Source organism: Hermetia illucens, chromosome 5, assembly GCF_905115235.1.
Source record: "Hermetia illucens chromosome 5, iHerIll2.2.curated.20191125, whole genome shotgun sequence".
NCBI lineage: Eukaryota > Metazoa > Arthropoda > Insecta > Diptera > Stratiomyidae > Hermetia > Hermetia illucens.
The window spans coordinates 98,191,994-98,213,436 of NC_051853.1; the positions used below are offsets into that span (position 1 = coordinate 98,191,994).

At 37.2% G+C, this 21,443-nt stretch overlaps 1 protein-coding gene across 4 annotated transcripts in view; it reads right to left on the reverse strand.

Annotated features, from left to right (window-relative positions):
* LOC119656830 (kinesin-like protein Klp10A) overlaps positions 1 to 21,443 on the reverse strand; it is a 69,728-nt gene that overhangs the window by 29,464 nt on the left and 18,821 nt on the right. The window contains exon 1 of one of the 4 annotated variants that reach the window (XM_038063476.1): positions 1,023 to 1,392. The exons of 1 other annotated variant lie outside the window; for it this stretch is intronic. In XM_038063476.1, coding sequence (XP_037919404.1) covers positions 1,023 to 1,251 — 229 coding nt within the window. In that variant the 5' untranslated portion in view covers positions 1,252 to 1,392. Of the gene's footprint in view, positions 1 to 1,022; positions 1,393 to 21,443 lie in introns of those variants that run through there. 2 more of the 4 variants (XM_038063479.1, XM_038063477.1) reach the window with 2 other exon arrangements.

Sequence of the window (21,443 nt, forward strand, 5' to 3'; positions counted from 1 at the left end):
AAAAATTTTAGGCCCCACAGAAGAATGGACGATTCCATAACCTATGATATATAACGATGACATTTATGAGTGATATTACGACCCTTTTGTTGTAGGTGTGGTGGCCGAGTCATCTAATTCGTATGAGTGAGGAGAGTTTAGGAGCGGTAGAAAAGGAAAACGTGGCAGCCTTTCTACAAAACCGAAATGTTTGGAGTTCCTTATTAAGGCAGGTCTAGAGCCAACGCTGGTTATTGCGCCGTTGATTTAACTATACCAATGTGCTCTGAGGTGGCGGTGAGGAAGACGGGGCGGCAACCCTGTCGGCCAAACCAAAACCAAGTGGCCGAGGAGAACCTCCATAGTGGTGGCACCGGGAGACCCTGCACTCACTTTGGCTTGTTGGCCGTGATGCAGTAGGCGAATGCTCCAAAAACCTAATCAGGGCGATCAGACCCGAGTCTGCACGGCGACTCATCTGAAGCGGCAAATTGGTCACGAAACCTCACCAGGGGTATACTGGTACCATGGGCACCGAAATAGCCCCTGGACTCTCCCGTTGTATGTGAGTACAGCTCGGTTATTTGCGGTTGACCCCCTAGTGGGAGCTTCATGGGGGTTGTTGGTTCTGCTCAAGCGAGAGAAGACCTTCGGGCCTCGGCGTGGTGTTGTGTCTCAAGACGGCTGCCGTACTCCCTAGTTCGGTAGAGATTTAGATAGGTCTTGCATACACCAGTATGAATGCTAAGCCATGCACTTGGTATAGACTGGTGCCGTTGTTGCTTGTCTCAGTGGGGTTCTGATTGTGGTCACAAAATCAATCCGTGTCTTAAGACTGTGGGATTAAGTCGTCCAAACAGGTGCTCACGTAATACTCTCAAGGACTCACTGTACCAATGCAATACTCAGTTTTTTAAGAAAATGGAAAGCAGTCAATAAACCTCGCGAAAACTGAGAATATATGATAATTATTCTAAATTTTCATCCACTGCGTTCAATTTATTAGTCACATCAATTCCATTTTATTTTCATCTCATCATTACCTTTCTTCGAGGTTCCCTTTTCATTTTTAATTGAATTTCTTCTAAATAATTGGTTATCACAGTTTTTCGAATATTCAATGAATGCATTTTGTTTTATTTTATCTTTAATTTTATCACATGATTTATTATTGAAATTTCTTGATTTTACTAAATTTCTGTTTGAGTTGATGGCAATGTCACTTAACTCGCGTCTAAAACAACTAAAGTGTTTTCTAAACCAAGACGGCATGGCAGGAATTATTTTGATACGATATATATTAACGTAAACACGGAAATGTTTTTTAGCAAAAAATAAGATTTTAAATTTCTGAAACAGAAAGGTCAACAATAAACGAAAATATATTTTCAGATTTATTTCCTTATTTAAAAACCAATGGAAACAAAGTGTCTCGAACACAACTGTTTGATCAATAGATGGAAACTGAACTCCGTGCAAGTTTCAGTCGGTAAGAATCGATGTAGAGCTCAATTATTTCGGGGTAACCGACCACCGGGCAATTTCAATTTATCATACACTATCTACCCGAAGTCCCCTTTAATGTTGAAATAATATGAAGTAGGGCCAAAAATACCAAAATAATTGTATAACTTTGGTGAATTTATGGGGGGACGCAACGCATTCTTGTCTACTGACGGTAAGGGCGATCTAGGATCAAAGTACTCGCCACTTATAAATCATTTATTCACATGTTATTCGGATGTACGTAAAGAATAATCAACCAGGACATGATTATAAACCAAATAAAGGAAGTTTTCGATATTTGGCCAAATGCATTTCAAGTAGTGCATTTCGAAACTGTTAGAGAAATCGATATTTGATTATGCTCGTATATATTATACATATGGCAAGTATTGCTTGCTACAGTTCATCAACCTAGGGTGAGTTGAAATTGGGTTAGTTTACTTAAGGCAATAGCCAAATTCAAAGTTTTGTATGGCAGCTTGCTGGAAAGGAAATATGTAGTCAATGTGTTCATATACTTTTCATTTTCGAGGGAATATATGTAGTTTCACATTGCAGCATAAATTTAGTATATTCATAGATATAAAGAAGAGTTATGCTTTCAAAAATAAGTCACTTACAAAGTCTAATTCGAATAATTTCAAATCTTCTTTAACTGAAAAGCAATTACAGCTCCTGACCAAAAAATGACAAATACTTCAAAAATTTGATAAAGTTTTTACTGAAATATATTATTCAATTGGGAAGCCTATATATTTATCAAGAATTTGTATATAATATACAAAATACAGCAGATCTTAGAAACTTAATATTTAATGTTGCCAACCTTTAGTTTATGATTGCTTCGAGCCTTCTTGGAATACTCTCTATGCAAGCTATGAGCACTCTTTTATTTCAGGCACCTGACGCCATTTTTTTGTAATATTATCCCTTAAAATTTGTCGGCTCGTGTCGTGTTTTCTGTAAACTACCCTGTAAACTAGCCTTTTTACTTTCATACTTTCTCTATTAGGTTCAAACCAGGCGTATTTCCAAGCCACGGATGAGAAGAGACTTTCCCCTCTACCATAAATTGTTTTCTAGATTCCGTGGTGTGGATCCCAAACCATTTTACATGAAGACGAACGAAGATGCCCAAAATCCAATTTCATCAATATGGCACCGTGGCTGTCTCCTACAGTATTTTATATTGGTCTTCTGGCCTTCTCCATGAAAAAAAGGGGCCTAGCCCGTTAAAGATGATTGCTCCCCATACCACTACAGATGGCGAATACTTAACATTTTTTTTTAATGCAGGACTCATCAACTCTTTCTCAAGTACGTCTTCTGACAAGCCCACTTACTACCGTAAGGTCGATTCATCAGAGAACACTATATGAAAAATTATTATTAAATACTTTATTCTGACGAATCGAGTAACTAAATCACAAAGTTCGCTGCTAAACCTCCACGTTGTCATAATGGACAACCCAACCCAATAAACCCAATAATCCTGCAAATGTGCCCCTTTTCGGTTGTCCTAGGCGTGGTTTTCCTCTTTCGTCCACAATTCATCCACTTTGAACAGATAAATTCTCTTTTCTTTTTCGGAGTTCTGAATTGCTGCAAACGGGAAATTTCTCTTATTAATTCCATGTTCTCATTAGTGCAGAAATTGCAATTTTTAAGGTATTGTGTTAAACAAAACCTTGTTAGAATCGAGACGATATCTGTCTTAACACCCCATTTATATAGAAACAGCTACACTCATTGTCGCGAAAGTTGGTTAGAGCGTGTGGACTGTGGGTCCCTTTATATATAGGAAGTGGCACCATTTTGTGCTAAATTTAAGGGAGGCCCTCCCCCTACATGCGAAAGGAGAGTGCAAAATGTTTTTTCACAAAATGTGCCCACGTGTGGTATCACATGAAAAGGCTCAAAACTTGTCCCATATTTGATCTTGGGTGAAACGTAGGGAAGTGAGGGCTTAAAATGTGACCTCCAAAAAGTGTAACAGGTCTCGTTCTCAGAACCTATCGAACCGAAAAATCTGGAAAAAATCAGTGGTATATCTAAACGAAATCTAATCCTTAAAATATATCCCGTTCCAATATCTGCACAAATAAAATTGATAATAATACATTAGCATATTTTAGAAGTTTTGCCGGAAACCACCTTAAGTTTATGTTAGAAATGCGAAATTTCGGAGACATAATTCTGGGAATTTTGAAGAAAATCCAAGTATTATTAGCAAAGTTACGGACCTATCCAAGAGAAAAAAAGGCAATCGCAAGTAATGAGGAAATTTACAAGTGTTTGTAATTGTTTGGCCAGGGGCCGTACATTTTGTAAGGAAATTTTGTAAAATGATAGACCTATTAAAATTACCGTAACAAGTCTCTATTAAAGAGGCACTTTCGATTGTACTAAGATTCAATGCACATTATGTAGCTTCGAACTCAATAAGTTAGAATATTCTGAGGGCGCTTGTCGCCGAATTTTTATTACACCAACCAACCTTTCACCACGAAAGTGTTGTAAGGGGAATTGGAACATTGCGAGAGGGGTGGTTACCAACGGAAAATCGAATGTTGTTCTACTATTCTTTGAACATTTCGAAGTACCTGGCAGGGTTGGTATCTATCCAGCGATGCTACATGCGTATAGAGCACTTAGACCGACTTCTAAAAAATATTTTTCTAGCCTGTCTTGATCTGGGCTACGTGCCTATCTCTCGGCAGAAGGTTAAGGTAGTGTTCTTAACGAAGCCTGGAAAATATGACTATTCAACCCCGAAGAACTTCAGATAGATCAGTTTAACATCATTGGAGAGAAGGCGCTAAGGTTGCACCCAGTAACTGAAAACCAATATGCTTACCAGCGTGGAAAGCCCATGAGTCTTCACTTCATTCTTTGCTTTCAAAAGTGGATATTGAAACGGTGAGAAATTCATACCCTTCCAAATCAGTTACTCCGATCGCTGAAATTGGCAATAAATTTTAAAACTTTAGCTTAGCATGAAAAGTACAAAGCTTTCAAATGCAATGAGGATGAACAGCATGGAATAACTAGATTTCAAACTAGAAGTCAATTTTGTGATTTATGGTTCAGGTTGTTCGAAAAGATTTTGAAGAAAATTAACCAGTATAACATCCCACAGAAAACATATAGCAAAAACTAAGATGAAAAGTATGTACGAGTAGGTATTACTCTATTACGACTGTTTTGATCCATTTGTTGTTGAGGGAGGAAGCCCTGGACTCATACATGTCAAAAGACAAACCTAGTCTTGAAATGAAAAATTCGGTTAACCTTTAATATTTTAGATTACACTTTCTCAGAAAGGAAAATAAAAATGCGTACAATAGTGAAGTTTTTCGCCATTCTCTCCAACGAAACATTGAAATATATAAAACGAAAGCCAAATAAATGAAAAATACAATATCGTTAATTTACCATCAAACAGTTGCTATGCCGTTCAAGAGAAAAATAATACTCCATCATTCTATTATCTTTTTCGTATTACTCTTTTTTGTTTCTTGCCATTCATTTCAATCTTGCCAGTTTTCTCGTCATTTTATGGGGCACTTAACGGAAATGATATTTTCTGCGGCTGCGAATAGAGTAGCAACAACTGGAGAGTTCAAAGAGTGTAGATGTTAAGATGAAAGTTAAGTATCGAAAAGAGTAGTCATGAATAAACGAGCATTGCCTAGAACTACCAATTTCACTATTGCATGCGTGTTAGTCTGGGCCTTATGCATTATGTAGTGAAATATGAATATTTTACACGAGTTTCTATTTCACCAATTCTATGAAATGTTGAATAACTTGCAGGTCTCTGAAACAGAAGTTAAAACTCGAGTTTAGTGCAAACTTCATTCCAACACCAATCAAGTATCACTCATCTGATCGATAACAATAGCAGTAAACCTGCGGACAATTAGAGCAGTAGTAAACTCGCGGATAATAAAGTTACGACTATCACTTAAAAATCTGAAAACACTGGTTGATATCCGCATAAGGTGATTTAATGGTGTTTGATGCCGCAGTGAAATATTTATTAGTTTCGAGATTCTACTAGACTTATTAGAATTAAAATTAAAATAATCTCTACTTTCCAATAATTATAATTAAAATATTCCCTGTTAGAAGCAGTTTCCATATGATGGAACAGGAATACGAAAATGCTTCAACACTGTCTAAGAGTCCTTAAAAGGATGAGTCGACAAGGTTGAATCTTATTACAAAATCGAGACCGGTGGTTACCAACGAAAAAATAAGAGTTGCCTTACTATTCTTTAAGCATTTAAAAAAACTTGGCATTAAGGGCATTTATCCAAAGGCGCTAGGTAGACCACTTAGAGTAAGCAAATCATGTCCTAGCATGTCTTTCTCTGTTTTGCGTGTCTACCTCTTGCAGGAAGATTAAGAACTTCAGGCAAAATAGCTTTAGACCCTTCTCGCTAAAATGCCTGTAAAGACTGATTGAGCGTGATAAATGAAAACTAACATGCTTATCAGTGTGGAAAGTCCTGCGAGTCTATTCTTCATTCCTGGGTTTTGCATTGGAAGAATTGAATCTGATTTTTGTAATGCCTTCTGATTTTCGAATCCCAAAGGCTAGAACATAGAACACTGGAACAGAACTCTGAAGCAAGAAACTGCCTTTCACAAGCTTTTGCTCGAGACAATATATAAAACGGTTTTTTTTAGGCTGAAGTATATGAGATCCTAAGAGCAGCAGCTTGGGTGGTGATTGCTGAGCAATTAAAGAACAGGTTTATCGCGATCTGCAGCGATAGCCGGGTTGCTCTGGAGGTGTTGAGCAGTCCTTTCATCACCTCAAAAATTGTTTCGACTCTATGTCAAATTTAAATACGATGGAATTACTTTGGGCACCTGGTCACTGTGGCATAGAAAACAAATTGGGAAACCGGAAGCTAGACGCCTCGGTTATAAAATGTTTTGTTTCCCTATGTAAGAAATAATGAGTGCATGATAGTTCCGTGTACATAGTTACAAAAAACCTATTGCCATCTACTTTTTAAAAAAAGATTTACACAAATAATTTGATCTGGAAAGCACTGCATTAATAACCTTCACAGCAGGAGTTCAATATTATTAGCAAATGTGATTAGGTTAACCTAAAACAGATACAAACAAGTCGGGAAACCGGAAGCTTCAGGTATGAAAGGTTTTGTGTATTTCTTTTATAAACACATTTGAGTGTGCATTTGTCCCATTAGTACTAAGCACTAATATATACATATATTATGTGAGAATATCAACTTTCAAGTGGTATTGACACTCAAAGGCTTGAATTTGCAAAGAAGTGATAAATTGGGCCTATTATAACTTTGTTAGTAATAGTGTGATTTTCACCAAACTTAGAATTATGCTCTATCACAGCCTACATTGCTGCTAGAATCAACTTAAGGGGGTTCTGCAGCCAATTACAGAAAATTATAATATGTTATTATTAACTTTTTTGAACATATATCGGTATGGAGGATATTTCGGAACCTAGGCAGCATATAGTGGCAGCCTCTTGATTTTTCTTTAAATTTTTCGGTTGAGTAGTTTCTGAAAACGGCCGCGTTAAAAAAATTATCACTTTTAACCTCCCTCACTCCCCACCTTTCCAATAAATGTCCGAATTAAGACTGGCTTCGGAAAGTACTAATCCAGACCTTTCATTTGATAACCCACATGACTATATTTGATGAAAAAAAAATTGACACTCCCCTTTTGCTTGTATAGGGATCCTCACCTTAAATTTGACGTAGAACGATGACAGACAGACAAAACCCTAAAAGGACTGAGGATAAGATAAGATTCTTTTTGTATGGAGTACACTCACTCGAATGTCAATTATTTTCGGTAAATATGACGTCAGCGCCTTATTTGCATCGCTGAGGATGCAGTAAATTCGTGTCAAATCGATAAGTTTGAACAGCTATAACTTTGGCACTAATATTCGGATTTTCATGAAACAACATGCGTATGCGGGACATTGTCTCCTATGCTTTTGCTGGTACTCCTGGAATAAACTTTAGGGGTTTAGTACCCCACTCTGATTTTTTATAGATTATCCGAAAATGAGCCCTGTCTTACTTTAAGTGTGCACATTTTGATTCCTTATTTACGCACTTTACAATCCATGTCAAAATAAATATCAGTTTCGAAAAGAACTAATCGAGACCTTTCATTTGATACAGCACATGATAATATCCGGTGAAAAATTATACATCTCCCCTTTGGATGTATGGGGAAGCCCCCTGCAATAATAATAATAATCGTTGGAGTAACAATCGAATTGGATCAGGGCCTTGAAGTGTGTTAGAGCACTTCATTCAAGACCGTAACGGTGCACTACAGAATTACTGTACCCTGTAGGAAGCAATCCAGTCAGCATTACGCTTCCCATGTTGGGACCGGAACTACAGGAGTTTTAGTAACATTAGTTAATGCTTCTACCAGAAACTGGGAACAAGTTTTCTATAAGACAAGTGGCAGGAGAGACAGACGTACAGAAGCGTAAGTCACTAGTTGGACAATGTTCGGAATAATAATTCTACAAGATTATACGAGTCCATGTTGTAATTGAGCGAAATTGCTATGAACGCATCAGATGCCACATTTTTAATGCTGATGTACTCCAACTATAGCGGGTAGCATCACATTCACAAGAGGAAACCCTATGATACATAAGCGAATCTGGGGTATTCCGTTAGACGAGAGAGTCGAGGACAATGGACTACTACCGTCTGAGCGCATAGAAGCTTTGCCTTTCTCCGCCTTATATACACGAACACGCAGAATCTCTCGATGATTTTGACGTCTGATGAATTAAACGTGCGACTCCAATTTTTACTTGAAGCCAAAAAGCATTTAATTTTACATTATTAACGCACTTTCTTGAAATATAAACCTCAATGCGGGTATAATCCAAATCAAAAATTTTGCAGCTGTTCGATTTTAATTTTCACCACCTTTTTTAACAAATCATTCAAAAAAAGGTACTCTTTAAAATATGATGTGCGAGGCCAGACAAAAGCAGCAGGATCACTCTCAAAACCATTCGACATCAACAACGGTCTACGACAAGGGGATGCCCTATCATGCGTCCTCTTTAACCTGGCCCTTGAGAAAGTGATCTCTGATGCCGAGGTAAACGCAAGAGGTACGATCCTCTTTAAGTCCACTCAACTGCTGGCCTATGCTGACGATATCGACATCATGGGAAGAACCATCCGGGGCGTACAAACTGCCTTCATCAAGATCGAGCAGGCGGCGATTGGGGCGAAATCTTGGGCTGCAGATCAATGAAGGCAAGACAAAGTATATGGTGGCAACGTCAGTACCAAAAACCAACCAACAACATCAAACCGCACTGGTCAAATGGGAAGAATAAAGATAGGAGACTACAACTTTGAGACCGTCGATTATTTCTCCTATCTAGGATCGAAAATCACAACCGATAACAGCTAAGATGAGGAAATCCGCGCACGGTTGTTGGCAGCCAACAGAGCCTATTTCAGTTTACAAAAACTGTTCCGCTCGAAACGTCTCACCATAGGGTCAAAGCTGTTACTGTGCAAGACAATGATCTTGCCAGTCCTCATGTATTCCTCGGAGATTGGGTTCTTAGCAAAAAGAATTGCGAACTCTTAGCCGCATTCGAGAGAAGAACCTTCCGAAGAATTTTAGGCCCCCTACATGAGGATGAACGATTCCGTAGCCTACATAACAACGAAATCTATGAGCGATACCATGACCGTCCGTTTGTGGATAAAATCCGGCTCAATAGGTTACGGTGGGCGGGTCACTTAATCCGTCTGGATGAGGATAATCCAGCCCGGAAAGTCTATAAGGGCAATATCTATGGTAGAAAAAGAAGACGAGACAGACCCTGCCTAAGATGGAGCGATGGCGTAGGGCAGGACGCCAGACAGCTTTTAGAGATATCGAATTGGTGGACCTCGGCGCAAAACCGGGATGTCTGGAGTTCCTTATTAAGGCAGGCCTAGACCGGATACCGGTTGTTGCGACGTTGATGATGATTTAAAATATGATATTATCCCAAATATTTGTTCAATTTTTTTTTTAACTCTATAAAGACTCATACCTCCAAATTTCATGATGATCACTTTATTACTTTTTAAGGTTTTGTGTAAAACAAAACCTTATTAAAATCGATTCAATGTCTGTCTGTCTGTCTGTCACACGCATTTTTCTCCAAAACAGCTAAACCAATCCGAACGAAATTTGGTGGACAGATGGGAACTATGAAATCCCACGCATACAGTGGGTGGCATAAATTTAGGTGGAGTTTAAAGGGGGGCTCCCCATACATGCAAAGGGGGGATTCAAAATTTTTTTTCACCGGATATAGTTGTGTAGGGTATCAAATGAAAGGTCTCGATTTGTACTTTCCGAAACTGACATTAGTTTTCGCATAAATTGCAAAGTGCGTGAGTAAGGAGTCAAAATGTACGCACTTGAAGTGAGACAGGACTCATTTTCGGAAACTACCCAACCTAAAAATCCGAAAAAAATCGGGGTAGTGAGCCTAGATGAAATCTAGGCCTCAAAATATGTCCCATTCCGATATCTGCTCAAATAAACTTACTAATAGTATATTACTACTTTTTAGAAATTTACTGAAAAACCCCCCTTAAATTCATCCTAGGACTTCCGAATTTTGTACCAGCATAGGGGATAATATATCGTATATATGTGCTAAATTTGGCAATTAACGCCAAAGTTATAGCAGTTCAAACTTAGCAATTTCGCACGAGTTTAGTGCTTCCAAAGCCATGCAAATCAGATGCTGACGTCATAATTACTCGGAATAATTGACATTCGCGTGAAATATTAAAGTCGCATTTATGAAGAATCTATTTATCTGCAGCACTTTTTAAGATTTTGTATAAAACACTTATGTGAAATCTAATCTTCGAGAGATGTCCTATTCCGGTATCTGCTCAAAAAATTTACTAATAGTATATTATCAACTTTTAGAAATTGACTAAAAAACTCCCCTAAGTTCATCCACAGTGTACTAAATTTTGCACCGACATAGAGGACATGGTGCATACACATGCCAAGTTTCATGAAAATCCAACTATTATTGGGAAAGTTATAGCAGTTCAAACTTATCAATTTCATGCTAATTAACAGCATCCCAAGCCATACAAATAAGATGCTGACGTCATAATTAACGAGAATAATTGAAGTTCGGGTGACATATTAAAATTCCATTCAAGAAGAATCTAATTCTCTCCAGCCCTTTTTTATATTTGATGTTGGTTAAATTGTTGGCATTTGCTAATAATATTAAACTGGGTGTGAAGCGTATGAGGTTGACTATTTCAATACAGGGCTTTCCATCAAATGATTTATTTAAATTACTTTCTAAAAAATAGATGCCAATAGAATTTTTAACTATGTAACACGGAACTGTCAGGCTCACCGCTCCTCACATCTTCTTCTTTTTCTTCAGCCTTCAGTTCACAAGCGGGGTCGGCTCGTCGTAATCGGTTTCGTCATTTTATTTTATCAAATGCCTGATCAGGATGTAATCGCGAGACCTTCAAATCCCCATCCAGTGTATCATGCGACCATTGTTTTGGCCGGCTTTTTGGTTGCTTACCATTGACTTTGATGTTCTCACCAATACTGGTTGTTGAATTCTCGTTAGCGTGAATTACGTGACCACACCATCGAAAACGCCTCTTTTGCAGTTTTTCCACGATCGGTGCAAACCCATATCGATCGCGGATATTCTCATTTCAGACGTGATCAAAACGTGTCACGCCACCAGTGCAATGCAACATCTTCGTCCCCATTACCGCAAGACGCCGTTCATTGTCCTTTATAGTCAACACTCAAACTATAGAGAGCGACATACGGACGACATTGCAGTAAATTTTAGGTTTAGGACGTGCGCTGATACGTCGATCACAAAGAACACCAGTTGCGGAATGTCACTTCATCCAGGTGGCGTTAATGCTTGAAACATTTCATTACGCAGTTCTCCATTGGCTGGTAGCATTGACTCGAGATATTTGAATCGCTCAGTTCTTTCAATGGCAGTAATCTGCCCCTCCAGATATTTAAATCGCTGAGTTCTGGCAATGGTGGTAACCTGCCCAGAACTGAGCGATTTAAATATCTCGGGTCAATGCTATAAGCCAATGGAGAACTACGTTATGCTCCTCACATAGGGAAACACAAAACCTTTTATACCTGAAGCGTCAAGCTTCCGGTTTCCCGACTTGTTTATTAATTAATACGAAAACCGGTATTTTGAGAAAAATGCGTTGAAAATTCCTTTTCGGAATGAAAAATTCATCACTCGTAATTACAAACACAATACAGTTACAAAAATCCAACTGCACTCGTAGAAGGAACTGACGTCAAGTATTTATAAATTCGCTATTTACATAATGCTACAAGTCTACAAAAGGACATAAACCGGCTAGATCCTGGGCGCTCGAGCGCATATGTATGTATCCGATAACCGCTCGGTTCTATTCTCATAAAACCCATCCAATCTAAAGGAACATGAATTTCACTTTGAAATTTTCGTAGTGTATTCTGGGATAACCAAGTTAACGATCTATCCGATAAAAAAATCCATTTCGAAAACCTCCTTATGTGGTTTAACCCTTTGAAGACAGCTCAACGTATATGCTGTTATCCAAAATTACCGTCAAATATAGATGAACTTTCTACTTTAAACGTTTCAAAAAGAGAATGTTTATACTCTGACCTCTCAAACAAATAATGCCGGTCGGACAGCCCTATCAAGTTCAATCAACTTTGTGTTCCTAAACAAACGGCATATGTTCGTCATCTTATATTACACAACACTTATCGGCGCAATGACTGTTTTGTTTCAATAAATGAAATTGAATAATGGCACTGCATCACAGCATAGTGATAACACAAACTAAAAGGAACACATTTAAATGTTACTCTTTTCATTTGTTGATATCATATATATGTAAATGTATATCAAACGGAACTTCAGTAGTGGCGATTTCAATTGCTTTTCCTGCAATATTATATGTGTGGTACATTCATACACGAGTATGTATAATTGAGAATGGATACACGTGATGTTAAATATAATACATGCAGTTAACGAATCCGCGAACGTCCTTGAACTCAGTCAGGCATTTAATTAAGTGAAGAAATTTTTATAATGAGAGTAACTTGGATTTTTTGAGTTATTGGCCGGTTGCGTGAATGAACGGAAACAAACCATATTTCACTCTGCACAAATTTTGGGGTATGTAAATAGATGTTTACTGAATATATAATAAATTACGAGAATAAAGCGTTTTGAATGGTATATTTTGAAATCCTTCAAATCGAAGCTGGAGGCATGGCAACAATCTATTAAAGAAATAAAGTTGCGTAATTTGAATAGCTTCGGATTCATTATCATTCATTTTCCACACAGTTGTGTTCATCAAGGATGTTATTCTAGGTCAGCGTGAAACAATTAGTTTAACAGAATTGTACAATTTAAATCCACCTATTTCTATGTGTATTTAATCTTTGTAAGGAAGTAGACCGGAACCCAGATGATGATAATCTGAGCAGATAATTGATCAACTAATTAATGTCTTGTTAGCACATTGACGTGTACTTTACACATGACTAACAGGTAGATTGGCAGAAAATTTATTTGCACATTTTATCAGCACCAGTAAAGTTAGTCAAATGTATATAGTATTAGTCATGAGGCATGATGGAGAAAACTGTGTGTTGTGCGTTAAATTTGCTTACGAATGCACATGGTATTCATATAAAAGCAATGGGAGAAATCATATGAATTTAATTTTAATCATGAAACTTATCAAATCTTCACTTTTTTCAAGAATATTGTTTATCATTGATAATATTCGTATATGTTTTCAGTTTTCTTGAATAGAATAGGCTTCAGTTCCATAATCAGTTCATTGACTAGCCCAAAGTCACATACAAGCAAATGAACAACAATTTGAACAGAAAATCGAAAGGCTGACGCACATTATCTAGCATTTAACAGATTATCTTTGCCTTTCTAGTAATTTTGTAGAACGGAATCATGGGTCTTAAGTCTAACATAATTGATATCGCCGTAAAACAAGAAAGACTTTTTCTTAAAAAAAATCTCAAAAAATCAATACAGTAGAACCTGGAAAACCAGAGGCGCATTTATGCAAGTTCCGCAGTAACCGAGTAGATTTATCGCACATTCTTTTTGTTGAAGAATTCCTGCTCTTTGCCTCAATCTTAGGGAAACCCTCATGTTTAAATTTTAGACTGTATTAATAATAATAATAATAATAATCGTTGGCGCAACAATCCATATTAGATCAGGGCCTTGAAGTGTGTTAGAGCACTTCATTCAAGACCGTAACGGTACACTACAGTGAACTGTAGGAGGCAATGTGGTCAGCATTGCGCTCGCCCGAGATTATTACCCTGATTTGACTCAGGTACTCATTCACAGCTGAGTCGACTGGTATCCGACGTCAAGTCACGATACAAATCCCACTGCCACCAGCGAGATTTGAACCGCGGCCTTCCGTATGACAACCCAGTGCTCTAACCACTGAGCTATCCGGACTGTATTAGCCTGTGAAATTACAGTTCAGTACATTCTATACCACCAGTCAGTGTTTTAAGGGGGTCATCCCGTATGGAGGCCGTTTTTCTCGCTTTTTTTAATAGAAATGTTTTGTGAAGAACTGAATAAAGATACAAATACGAATTTTTCACCATATATTTATTAATATCTTGAGCATGCGTAATATTTTTTTCAACTCGATAGCGTAGTTTATTTCAACAGAGCAATTTTTATACCCATCTTCAAAAAAAGATGTTTTTCTGATCCCATGCTAGGGGCGTTGCGACCATCTTGAAGAAAAAATGGAAACGGCATTTGAACGCGCGAAAGCTAAGTTTGGTGCCTTGTCAAATTTTTTTTTTGTGAATTTTGGTGTTTTTTCAAGGCTTCTTTAATTAATAAAAGAAAAACTACGTAATTATCCTAGTCTGCGGACCGTACAAATATATTCTAAATAAGTCGTGAAACTTTCAAAGAATATCATTGGAAAGATTTTCAGCTATGGTGGCAGCAGATTTTCGACATGCAATGTCGAGAAAAACGCATTTAAAAAGTTGAATGTGATTTTTAGCCATAAAATGTTAACTGACCATTAATCTGCTATACCTAACACATAAACCTTAGGTTTCTTCAAGAAACATATGTACAGCCTTGGTTTCAATTCTTGTCCTTTCAATGAAGTCTTTCGGACCGATAAATACGCGCTTTATTACGGCGATCGACATAAATCGGGTATGTGACGTATTACGTGTTTAACCCTATAATTTCTGAACGACCCCAATATTAAAAAATCACTTTGCCAGTATATTCTACACTATATATATATGTTTTTTGCAATTGATGCAAAAAAAATCGATTCCAGGGATGCGACATACGGAATGATCGCCTTAACTTCTTTGGGATATTACGTTGTGTGGTAGAAGTTGTGAAGTTTGCAACTGTTTGATAAAGTAAAATAAACACAAAAATCATGAATCTGACCAGATTAATGAAATATTGTTTATGTGGGTTAACCACAAATAGTATATTAAATGCCTTTTAATTAAAACCGATTTCCTTAGATTGCTTGCGATATTTTTAAACTTTTTTCCCTAGAATCTTTTCCACATTGATATTTACCAAGATATATTATACTTGGTTAGAGTTATTTTTCCAATAGGTTATAACCCGGGTTTAAGCGTAAAATTACTCACCCCAATATATTTTTTACTTCACTCATTCCATTGAAAATCTCGTCAACCGTTGCGGAAAAATCCACAACAATCGATGACGCGGTTTTGCTGCCCTTTATAAATTTAAACTGCCCAAGTAACTCTTCTCAAAAGATGCCTGCATGCTGCTTCTTATCCGAAAAGGATTATTTGAATATTGTCTATTTTTATCTTATCCACTTGAGAAAAAACGGAAACGGGAAAACAGAAGCTAGACGCTTCCTTGGGTGCATAAAATTCCGATTGTATATTATTAAAAATTCAATTTTGCACTATTTTTCAAGAGTCATTGACATAAATAATTTGATTTGGAAAATACTGTATCGATAATAGTATGAAACCAGGAGTTCAACATTATTAGTAGGTGTGAATAAGTTGTTCTAAAACCGATACAACCAAACGCTGGGAAATGCAAATTCTGGATGGACTCAACGTAGAACAGTGTTACTCACTGCTTGCGAAGGGATTCATAGTTCCCACCTTTCCATCAAATCCCGTATCAATAGAAGGAATTGATTCTGAGAAAGTGGACGTGGCAGACAGACAGACAATAACCCGATATTAATAAGGTGTTGTTTCAAATAAAATCTTAAAAAGACTTTAGACTAGGTCTAGGACTTTAGTACCTTCTTCTTATATAGAACTTTAGAATTTCGGTCGCATGTCAATTATTCTCGTTAATTAAAACGTTATCTTATTTGCATGGCTTAAGATGTTCTAAATTTGCATAAATTTGATAGTTTTAGACTGCTATAACTTTGATACTAATAGCCGGATTTCCGCGAAACTTTCCAGTATTAAGCGTGATACTATATACTATACTACTTCTATCCTACTGCAAAATTTTATATTAATAATAATAATCGTTGGCGCAACAATCCATGTTGGATTAGGGCCTTGAAGTGTGTTAGAGCACTTCATTCAAGACCGTAACGGTAGACTACAGTAGACTGTAGGAGGCAATGTGGTCAGCATTGCGCTCGCCCGAAATTATTAAATTTTATATTACTACGATGAAATTAAGGTGGTTTTAGGATCAATTTAAAAAAAAAAATTATATACTATTATTAAGTCTATTTGAACAGACACCAGATTCCATATAAGCGCAAAACCCTGATTTTTTTTAGATTTCCGGTTTGGGTAATTTGCCTGTCCTGCCTCACTTTAAGGGCTCGCCAAATAGAAAGCGGACTGTGCATCGCGAACTCTGTATTATGAAATATTGCATTTTCCTAGTCAAACAGCAAGCGGTTTACCGTGGCGAACTGCGGGCACGTTGTGAATAATTACAGAGTTCGCTACGGAAAACTGGATACCGAAAGAAAGTAGAAGTTCTTCTTCATCGGACTTCATCTTTGAAACAAAATTCGGAGCGGTGTACATTCAATCCCTTTTTGGATAAATCTAGTCCGCTGTAAACAGTCCGCATGCTGTTTGACATCTCCTGTCCGCGATGGACTGCGGCACGGACATTTCGCGCGAACAGTCCGCTTTCTGACTCCGACTCATTCATTTTACAATTTACGTCGAAACTAAAATTTGTTTGTAAAAGTACTAATTGAGAATTTCCATCTTATACACCACACGAGTACATTAGGAAACAAAATATTTACATCCCGCCTTTGTATGCATGGGGAGTTAAAATTCATGCAAATTTATGTCGCTCACTGAATGCATCTCACGCATAGTTCCCATATGTCCACCAAATATTGTTTCAGTCGATGTAGCCGTAGAAAAGCGCTTATGGCAGACAGACAGCAAACCGATTCTAATAAAGGTTTGGATTACATACGGTTATTTTGATTTTCTTTTTCATTTTCAAAGCAAATTAAATATGGACAAACACTCAATTTTGTAGTAGACCATATCTACAATGTTTTATGTATTACTTTTATTATTGGGCAATTTGCATGAATAAGATCAACGTCAATAAACTATTCAAAGCGTACATATGCCCAATAAGATTCTTTTTATATAATTGAAAATAAAATTCCCATTATCCGAATCTTGTATTCCGTATGTTTTCTCGTTATGTTAATCGCAAAGCAGATACAATGGCTGTTATTTACCTCTATCGTTATAACATAAGGCAATTATGAAATAGGCTGAAATTATTATGATTGTGGACAAGAAACTGAAACAAATTGCAATAAAAGCTTTCAAACCAGTGAATGGATGTGTACGATTAACTTCAAATGAAAGTCTTTCTCATAAATGCTTAAGCACTAGCCGCGGCATTAAATACCACATTACCAGTTCTGAAACACTCGAAAATAGTGCAAAGCTCCCATAATATGCGAAACACTCACATAGCTGCAGGAAGCTATTCTTAACAAATAATGCTTGGTTAGAATTTTCAAATATGAAGATTTTAACAGACAAGACTGATGATTACTCATCTCGGAAATGTTGAAAAAGCATCCCCATTCTGTCATGAAAGAATCACCCAAATTGCATTCAAATAGGTTGAAATATAATGACAAACAGAATTCATCCAACATTTGTTTATGGCTCTGTATTATCGATAATGATTCGCAAGGACCCTAATGGCATAACCTAGCAGAACAATTTATTGCATGTACACACCTCCTGACAAATAGATGAGAACCCCGAAATTTGTAAAATTTAAAGGCAATTACACAATATGCTCTGCAATCAAAACACCAATTCGAAAGTGCGTTGAACTGTTTCCAAATGAAATTGGAAGATCCTCACAATAAAACATAAATGAACTAGCTTATTTCGTCAGCTTTGAATTGAACTGGACAGCATAATAGATGCGCTTTGGTAAAAATTTTAGGCGAATAAATTTAATGAGTATTTAGTTGATGAAGGTAAGATTTTGGGCGAATCCAACTATTATAAATGAAAAAGGTATAACTATAATATTGTAATAATCTTAGGTGGGTCGTGATTTTCACTACAGCGTCAACAAATCAACAAGTTCATTACACAGCAACGGCACGGTCTAAAAATTAAATTTAAAAATTGAAACCTGTAGGACACCAAAAAAATCTTCACCAGTGGCCAACATCCAATTCAATCATTCAAAACAAATTCAGACGAAATTGGGAATGTTCTATTATTACGAGCCATTTGAAGACTGTTAGTAAGCGGGAAGATACTTGGCAAGATTGCCCCGTAAGATTGCCATCCCTCTGCAAATTTGAATTGCATTAGTTTCATGGTGCGGATCAGCGAAGGTTTGTTTGGTGACGATGCGACAAGAAATGTTCGCCAACCGAAAGGCAAATATAGCAAGAAGAAAAGCAGTGAAGGTCTGATTTCACAACATAGGTTGCTGTTTTTTGCCAAGGTGTAGAGCCAATACATCTACTTGATGCTATAATAGACAATCATCCAGAACAGTCATCCCAATCTTTCAAACCATAGTTGTAAGAACAAGCAAATGAGCGGCCGAATCAATATCCAACGGAAGCTAATGTCTGATATTGAGAACCTCCGGGAAATCGCAGCTATGAAAAAAATTTGATCCAATGTTCCTGAAGAAACTTGTCGGAAGTTAATATCATCAATGCCCGAAAGTCGGGAATAATAAACTATTCAGGGTTCAGATAGGTAATAAAATATTCAGGGTTCAGATGGCTTCGTCCAGGACAGAGGCAACTCATCTGCCCTAGGTGCAGCATGACCGAAGTGGTTACTGGATTAAGGGGGCATTTCAATTCCAGATAATTAAATGTTTGTTATTAGGTGAATTGATTCCAGAGGTTAAGATATATAAGACTATAGAGTTAAGTGAAACAACTAGTACGAAACTAGCACTGAAGAAGGATACATGTTGGATCTGAAACACGTGTCTGCATTTTTTAAACAACCACAATAAATCTATAGTAAAACCGGAGACTTTTTCTTTCAACACTTTTACTGGTTACTGGATGTTCCTTTGGTATGAATTATATTCATGTTAAAAACTGCTTAGTAAGTTCAGACCTAAGCCGGCCGATGCTGTTCTAAATTTTGTTTGAAGATATGAAGGAGTCCAAAATTCAAATTTCATCTAGGGCAGCGGCGCATTCTAATTCAGTAAAACGAGACAATAGCTAACCAATGCCACTAAAGGGTAGAATAAATCGCAGAGCGATTGGCAGATTGGTACCCCAAGATGGACTACAAAACGTGAAAAGATCTCATTGAACGAACATCATCAATTCTGTTAGCAAATGCTGTCTTTCCCTCTTTACGTGGTGATCGGAGAAGGATGAAAACATCCGCACCTAAAACGAAGCCACGAAAGCAGCCTTAGGCTGGATTGATCTCCCAACGAAGTACCCAGCAAAGAAAAAGACAAACGATTTGTGCATTACCTTACAAAGGAATAGAAGAATAAAAGCTGGTAAGCAATTAGCCGAAACCCTGCCGTAATGTAAGGCTGATATTACTCGGTTGCGATAAATCCAAGGACAGGCACTCAGACATAAAGAAGGGCAATGTAGACTAGGGTCATTATCTTGTTGGTGTGTTGCTTCGAACTCATAATAAAACCACCCCAAATCACATCCCAGGTGAGAATAAACACTAAAGCGATCCTTAAAAAAGTCCCCTACAATTTGGGAATCATTGCTCAGTATCAGATACCCTGGAAATAATATACCAACAAATGACCAACACCAAAAACAGTATCAAATAGAACTGGTTAACAGGAACCAGTGAAGATAAACGACAATTTTGAAACCGTTCAAAATTTCTCCTGTCTAGAGTCGAAGCTCACAACTGATAACAGCTGTCTCCTAAGGAATTGCAAAACCTTTCATACCTTAAATGTGTAGCTCCCCAACTTGCTTAGAGTTTATAAAGCCTTTTGTTTGTGTTATAATGATGACGTATGTTTATGTTGACAACTAAATTAACTTTTGAGAGATATTAAAAAAAAAATATTAAAACCAAGCTCGTTTGAGAACAATAGTGTTCACAGCTATTGTTTTGTTCAATTATGTATATGCTCCAACTCTTTAATTATCTGAGTGCTCATTTCTAAACCCTCTCCATTCCGTGTGTAGCTAAATATAAATTACATGTTATAATAAGTAAGTCAATGATTGAGCGATACCACAGCTGTTTCTCACCTGCTTTTAAAAACAAACATTCCATTCCATTCAACCATGTTAACGGTGTTTATTCATGAAAAAAGATGTATTTGCTTTCTTAATGTCCATAAAACCGGTCAAACTCTCTCACTAATCGTTCGGTTCAATGCTGATAACTAATCGCCAAGGAACTCAATATCTTGCATCGATCAACTTCATTAAGTTGATTCACAAATCAGTGAAAACGAATGTGGACTCGCTGGCGGAAATGCTCTTACTTTCTTCGCGTTCGAATCATTCCCATCACCTTCAAGCGGTTTTGTGACGCTTTAAGGTCGGTCACGAACCGAGTTTGTCTGCCGGAGCAATGATTCTGCTTTATCAGACTGCATATGACTCATTTATATTGAAAGAAGCACAACACATGCAAATCAGTGATGGTTTATAAGTAACAATATTATATGAGAGAAAAACCGGAATGAAACATGCGCAAGTAAGCCGCCAAGAAATATGGCCACAGAGGCATAACCACTTCATTTATATAGAAGCCGTTTAGCTGGTTGATTCCGAGTTGTATCACATCACTGTGCAAGTAGTCGTATCTTCACTCGTATACGAAGCGTGATCTTTGGAGACTAGATTGAACTAGTTGAGATGTTAAGAAATTTGTACATTCGCTTGTAGGAAGGTAAGTTTCATGTTAGTGGTTAGTGCTGTCTTACCTGCCATAAGGAAGAAATTAGAAACTTACGTCATAAGAAGTTTAAACCACCAATACTGATTTGGAATGATGACACACAATCTTTGTTTTGGTTGACAGATCCGAAATTATTTCCCAACGTTTAGTAAGTCTATGAGATAATTGTTTGTTCATAAGTAAAACGATATTCGTTAATCAATCAATACATCACTGCTAATATAATAAAATGGCACGGTATTGAAGAGCGCAGTATATGAATTTTTTGCAGAATGCAAATGCAACCCCTAAATAAGTGAAAAACAAATACTCTTGTTAAGGTTCTTAGTGATTATTTTTCTTTCTTCAACACACAATTCGAGAGAGTGATTCATAAGGTGGCCTTAACATGC